General features: G+C 45.3%; 1 protein-coding gene across 1 annotated transcript in view; it reads left to right on the forward strand.

Moving 5' to 3' along the window:
- Positions 1-7,500, forward strand: part of ppp1r9ba (protein phosphatase 1, regulatory subunit 9Ba) — a 52,199-nt gene that overhangs the window by 31,242 nt on the left and 13,457 nt on the right. The window contains exon 3 of the mRNA XM_084448973.1: positions 7,194-7,326. Within this exon, the coding sequence (XP_084305099.1) occupies positions 7,194-7,326 (133 nt within the window). The remainder of the gene's footprint in view (positions 1-7,193; positions 7,327-7,500) is intronic.

The raw sequence follows: 7,500 nt of genomic DNA on the forward strand, positions 1-7,500 counted from the left end.
CTGGGATTTGAACCACTGACCCTTCGATCACTGAACGACCCGCTCTACCAACTGAGCTACAGCCGCCCCCAAATATACCTTCATAACATACACACACTCACACGACACACACCACACACATGCGCACACATGCGCACACATGCATACACACACACACAGACACATACACACAGAAACACTCTCTCTCTCACACACACACACACACACATTTCCCAGAGCTGGTCTGGAGCCTGCAGCTCCCTCACTACTACCTGTACATTCCCATACTGTAGCGCTCTAAACTCCTGGCTGACCTGAGATCAGCCCTCTGTCCAGCCTGCCTTTCCTGCACCGCTACATTCCTAGGGCACTCTCTAGACACCTGTGTGTGTGTGTGTGTGTGTGTGAGAGAGAGAGAGAGAGAGAGAGACAGAGAGAGGGAGAGAGAGAGGGAGAGAGAGAGAGAGAGAGAGAGAGAGGGGGAGAGAGAGAGAGATAGAGGGAGAGACAGAGAGAGAGAGAGAGACAGAGAGGGTAGGGGTAGAAAATTAAGTGTGTCCAAAGTAAGATGCCAAAATTTTTTTTTTTGAAAGGGTCGCCCTCCTCCTGAGCTGGTGTCAAACTACCGCCAAGCTGAGGGTTGCTATGGAGATGCAAGTGGCATTTAGCCAGCGGAGAGATGGAGGATGGAGAAGATACGGAAGAATAGGGAGAGATGATTTCTGAAGTGAAACACAGAGAGAGAGAGAGAGAGAGAGAGAGAGGGGGGGGGGGGAGAGAGAGAGAGAGAGGGGGGAGAGAGAGAGAGAGAGAGAGAGGGGGAGAGAGAGAGAGAGAGGGGGGGGAGAGAGAGGGAGAGAGACAGAGAGAGAGAGAGAGAGCCTGGAACAGAGAACACATTGACCCCAGAACAGAGAACACACACATTGTCCGGCGAGGAGAGTGTGTCACGGCGAGGAGAGTGTGTCACGGCGAGGAGAGTGTGTCACGGCGAGGAGAGCGTGTGAATAAATCAGCGGCGTTGTTGTGTCTTTGTTGTTGTATACTGTAGCCATGTCAGCAACAGACAAAAACCTGTATGAATAAAGGACAGTAAGAAATGAGATTATGTTCACGACTACAGAGAGAAGGAAATAGAACGATAAAATTCTTTACAGAGGGGGTTATAAACAACCAGGGGGGGGGGGTTATAAACAACCTGGGGGGGGGGGGGGGGGGGGTTGTAAACCAAACATGAAGGGGAGATAAGAGTGAGGAAGAGGAGAGGAAGATGTGAACGGTGCTCCAGGAGGTGGTGTGAAAAGAGAGGGAGAGAGAGGGTGATGAACAGAGAGAGGGAGAGAGAGAGATGAACGTAGAGAGAGAGATGAACGGAGAGAGAGAGGGAGAGAGAGAGATGAACGGAGAGAGAGAGGGAGAGCATGATGAATAGATAGGGAGAGTGAGGGCAGGGTTTAATATCAGTGTCTATGGATTTCTTGAAAAGCACAGAGAGGAGATTGGTGTGTTTTGATGAAATATTGATGCCTCTCTGGGTATAGATGGAGCTATGAGGTACGAGGGGGGGGGCTGGCCGGAAACGGGTGTGAAAGTAAGAGGTTGTTTTATGGAGGTTTTTTATTTAATATTCTCTGTCTTACATCGCTCTCCCTCACAGCTCACTCATTTACTCACTCTCAGAAAGTAACAGTAGACACTGGGAAATAGACTGCTGCTCTCTCTCTCTCTCTCTCTGTGTGTGTGTGTGTGTGTGTGTGTGTAGCTGGAATACAACGTGACTGTAGTTCTGATTTCGGCTCACACAAGCTCTCTCTCTCTCTCTCTCTCACACACACACACACACACACACACACACACACACACACACACATCCAGTCCCAGGAGGTTAGGATCATATCACCACACACACACACACACACACACACACACACACACACACACACACACACACACACATCCAGTCCCAGCAAGTTAAGATCATATCAATACACACACACACACACACATCCAGTCCCAGCAGGTTAAGATCATATCAATACACACACACACACACACACACACACACACACACACACACAGCCAGCGGGTGGCTAGAGTCTGTGAGTCTATAGGGTATCAGTATGAATTAGCATCCTACTGCGCAGAGGAAAGCAGCTAGGTCAGATAAATCGATAGACAAGCAGTCACCTACAATGAGGTCCAGGACAGAATGAGTCAACTGGCTGCTAGTCTCACATCGCCAGACCAGACCTATCTCCACACTTCTACATAGCCAGACCTATCTCCACACTTCTACGTATAGACCTATCTCCACACTTCTACGTGTAGACCTATCTCCACACTTCTACATAGCCAGACCTATCTCCACACTTCTACGTATAGACCTATCTCCACACTTCTACTTATAGACCTATCTCCACACTTCTACGTATAGACCTATCTCCACACTTCTACTTATAGACCTATCTCCACACTTCTACATAGCCAGACCTATCTCCACACTTCTACATAGCCAGACCTATCTCCACACTTCTACTTATAGACCTATCTCCACACTTCTACGTATAGACCTATCTCCACACTTCTACGTATAGACCTATCTCCACACTTCTACTTATAGACCTATCTCCACACTTCTACGTATAGACCTATCTCCACACTTCTACGTATAGACCTATCTCCACACTTCTACGTATAGACCTATCTCCACACTTCTACTTATAGACCTATCTCCACACTTCTACGTGTAGACCCATCTCCACACTTCTACTTATAGACCTATCTCCACACTTCTACGTATAGAGCTATCTCCACACTTCTACATAGCCAGACCTATCTGCACACTTCTACGTATAGACCTATCTCCACACTTCTACGTATAGACCTATCTCCACACTTCTACGTATAGACTTATCGCCACACTTCTACATAGCCAGACCTATCTCCACACTTCTACGTATAGACCTATCTCCACACTTCTACATAGCCAGACCTATCTCCACACTTCTACGTATAGACCTATCTCCACACTTCTACGTATAGACCTATCTCCACACTTCTACATAACCAGACCTATCTCCACACTTCTACATAGCCAGACCTATCTCCACACTCCTACATAACCAGACCTATGTCACAGTGAAATGTTGCTTCCGGCTCCGAGATCAAATAATGCTCATAACAAATAACTACAAATACAGACCATGTAATAACCATGTCATAACCATGTCATAACATCTCCCACAGTTATGATCTAGAAAACCACTGATCTTGTCCCTCACAGTCGCTTGTGGTGTGCTTTCCCATAATGCACTTGTCCCAGGCTCATTCCGAATATGTTCCCTATATAGGGATACATATATATCCCTCTCCCTAGTGCCTCTCTCTCTCCCTCCTATCTTCTAACCAGGTCCAGTGGATGCCCCACTGTCACCAGCAGACCTCCCGGAGTCCGATAGATACCCTCGTGTCTGCTGTGGATGTCGTAGCATGTCCGTAGAATGTTCTCTCTCCTATGATGCTTTTAGCCTCTCTTACTCTGAAATGTAATTTAATGTAATGTATTGCTTTATAAATGTTCTTAGCCGGTAGACAAACATACTCCTGGAGCTTGCTCGATCGCCTTGTTGAGAGGGGTCAGGGAAGAATTTTTACACTTCACTTATCTGGCCCCCGGGTGATTACTGTTTTTTTGCTTCCCTCTGGAATATGTAGAGAGTGGGTCGTATGCCCACCTCCCTTGTTCTCTGTAAAGCGCATTGTGTTGCCTCTGGGTATGAAATGCGCTATACAAATAAAGCTTTGATTGATTGATTGATTGATGTTGGCTACTTCCTACGTGACCACACACATGACTGAGCACCCCCTCCAATCCGTACCGCCCCTTTAAGGCTAGGCATGGCACTGTTATAATAGAACACAGGACAGTTATAGCACAGTTATAGCACATTTAGTATAACACAACACTGTTATAGCGTAGTTATAACACAGTAGTATATAACACATCGTGGTTCTAAATCATTAGCAGCCTAAGTCCCATTCTGAGCAGGAGAATTTGTGAGGTAGTTAGGCCGGTGTTTTAAAACATCTGTTCGAGACAGTTGGAACCTGTCCAGCACTAACGAGCTGTTAAAGCGTGAAGACGCTATGCAAATGATATGCAAATGTGGACCTGTCTTCAGTGTGAAACCGTGTCGGGGAAAGGTTGACTGGGCTCAGTGAGTGAGATGGGTGAAGGGTGGGTGTGACTAGCGTTAACTAGTGGACACGTTGTTCAATCTATGAGGGAGGGAAGGTAGCTAGTACCGCCGTTCGTAACGCCACTTTAAAGGTAGAATATGTAGTATGTGGATTATTTCCCCCATCTAGTGTCTAAAGATAAGAACTGCAACAACACAACGTATTGGTTGCCAAAATGCCAGAGAATGCACTGTTTCAGTCATACTGTGATAAGATCTTCACTCCGAGAGGAACATACCGTTACACTAATCAGTAATCACAATCAAGTATTTCAGAGTGCCATGTAATAAGTTACGTTAGATGCTGTAGTGTGGAGATAATGTTAGGTCTGGCTATGCAGATTCCAAGAAAGATAACGATAGCTAGTTAGCTAGCTTACTGGTCTAGTAGAAAAGTAGCCATGTCACCATGCAACTTTATCCCATTAAACTCCATAAACTCCGTCCAACGATCAAAGGCTGGCCTGATATTTATCCGACTTTTGCTCCTTCTTCGGTCACTGAGCTTGTGAGATTCGTATCGCACAGTTCGCAGGGGCTCAGGCGGAGAAGCAGACAACAAAACTCGACCATTTTACCAAACGTTTAGCTGAAAAGAGTGAGCGGAAGTGGACGGAAAAGCTGCCGTTTTATAGTCGCACACACTTGATGCTAACCAACATCTATAATGCTGCTAATTCATGGAAGTATAACGTTTGCTGGCTACTGATAATCTCACAGTGGTGAAGCTATAATAGTACCTGGCAACCTGCGCGCAGTACCAATGCTGTAATACTATTGGCTGGTATGATATCAACAGAGTGTCATTGTCGGCCGTCAACATTTCATAATGTAATAATTTCAGACAAAATATATTTTTTTTATGGAAAAGCAATACTTTTACTCTGCAGCCTTCGCAAAGCCGTATGGATGTATTATCTTTGAAAAATTATTTATTTTAATACACATCTCACATATTATACCTTTAAGATTTACTCTCACTGTGCCCTTCTATCCCTCTGTCTCTCTCTCTCTCTTTCTCTCTCAGTGGGGGGCATCTTTTAGAATGGATGTAGAATATAGTATGTCACCAGAGACATGGAGAAGAATGAGTGTGCTCCAAGGTTATTATAGTTAATGAAAACTAACAAAAAAAAAAAAAAAATAGGTGTGAAAAAACATTTTAGATAACTGAAATAAATAATAAAAACTTACTTACTTACTTTGTGTTTCCAAAACTAACAAAAATAAAAAATTATAGAGAAAATGTCTTTAGTTTTAGTCTTTTTCATTTCATACATACAGTAAGCCTAGTAATTTGGGTGGATATGAAATCTATCCTCCATTTTGTTTTAGCTGTGCCCCTGAGCAGAAGTGACCTGACGTGCGCCAGATGGTTTGTTTCACACGGAGTGAAACAACGTGAGCTCGCAAGATCAGGATGGTCTCACCAGGCTAGCGCAGAAGAAAAAAAACTACAACTAATTATCACTTTTACTGGAACAAAAAAAAAACTAAACTAGCAAATCCGCTTTAAAAACTAATTAAAACTAAACTGAAATTGAAAACAAAAAGTTAAAACGAATGAGAAATTGAAACTATTATAACCTTGGTGTGTTCACTTGCACACTAATACACCGATCATAACCCGATAATGTTAATAATATGATTATTAAAATGGGAATGCGAAAGTCCTTATCTGGTTTCCTAAATCGGGGTACGGTCTTAATCGGCGTATTCAAAACCCGATAAAAGACTCCTGGATTTCTGCCCAATCTTTTGATTCTTTGATGCATGGGAACCCTTTAATATCGGTCTCATGTCAGAAGTGCTCTCATGCCAGCGATGCTGCTGGGAACCTTGTTGCTGAGCAGCATGTATTTGTCTGCTTGGTTATATTGTTTATATTCATGATACAGAATATATTACCGGTGTTGCCATAGAGAAGCCATCTGAAACGGCAGGATAGAAGATTATAATAATGAAAATGATTTTACGATGATATGACCCGAATAATAACATACTGTACAAACCCTGTGACCTTCCTGATGTGTGTGTATGTGTGTGTGTGTGTGTGTGTGTGTGTGTGTGTGTGTGTGTGGTGTACTTGTTTGTGTTCTTCCCTATTTCATTATTCATAAGCACCTCTCTCAAAACCTCACAGGCAGGCAGGCAGGCAGACAGACAGACAGACAGACAGGCAGGCAGGCAGACAGACAGACAGACAGACAGACAGACAGGCAGACAGACAGGCAGGCAGACAGACAGACAGACAGACAGACAGACAGACAGACAGACAGACAGACAGACGGGTACGTCAGCTTCTGTAATGCATCAGAGCAGGGCAGAGAGAGGTTTATAAAAGATGGATCCATCTGTTAAATGAAGCACCTGGTGGGTCCAGGAATACCAGCCTGCCTGCCCACACAGACCACACACACACACACACACACACACACACACATACATACACACACGTACACACACACACACACACACACACACACACACACACACACACACACACACACTGGAACTTTTACACCAACCAATGTGTGTGTGTGTATGGCTGTGTGTGTGTGTGTATAGCTGTGTGTGTGTGTGTGTGTATAAATCAGGCTGGTATCACTACCTCTGTGTGTGTGTCACAGAGCCTCCTCGTTCCGTCCCTCTCCTGCTCCTCGTATGACTGGTCAGAAGAACAGAGCTGGGCTTGGTTCTGTGGTTACAGTTGCATGCTGGGAACTGGTGTTCCCTGGTCTGGGAAAGGGGCTGCTATTGGACAACGGTGTCTGCCTGTGCGGTCATACAAAGATTAAATCAACTCTCAAATATCTCTGTTTGGATTCGATTCGATTAGATCACTGTTTAAATGGGTGGCCAACCGAATCCGATTGCTGGAGTTTCAGTTACAGTACGTCGCTGGTTTAGTATGCCTCACTGAGGCTCAGTCCGGAACGTTCTGTCCGTCTCTAACCTTTTGACCTCTCCCCCCAGGTGTTCACAACCTACTCCAACGAGGACTATGACCGGCGCAACGACGACGTGGACCCCATGGCCGCCTCGGCAGAGTACGAGCTGGAGAAGAGGGTGGAGAGACTGGACCTGTTCCCTGTGGAGCTGGAGAAAGGTGGGTCACCGATAACAAACCCTCTCTCACCTGAGAACACGCCCTCTCTCACCTGAGAACACGCCCTCTCTCACCTGAGAACACACCCTCTCTCACCTGAGAACACACCCTCTCTCACCTGGGAAGCACTCTGGCCACTCCTGCTGTGAAGGGCGCTATAGAAATAAAGCTTTA

This window comes from Borostomias antarcticus (genome assembly GCF_949987555.1).
Source record: "Borostomias antarcticus genome assembly, chromosome: 14".
Classification (NCBI taxonomy): domain Eukaryota; kingdom Metazoa; phylum Chordata; class Actinopteri; order Stomiiformes; family Stomiidae; genus Borostomias; species Borostomias antarcticus.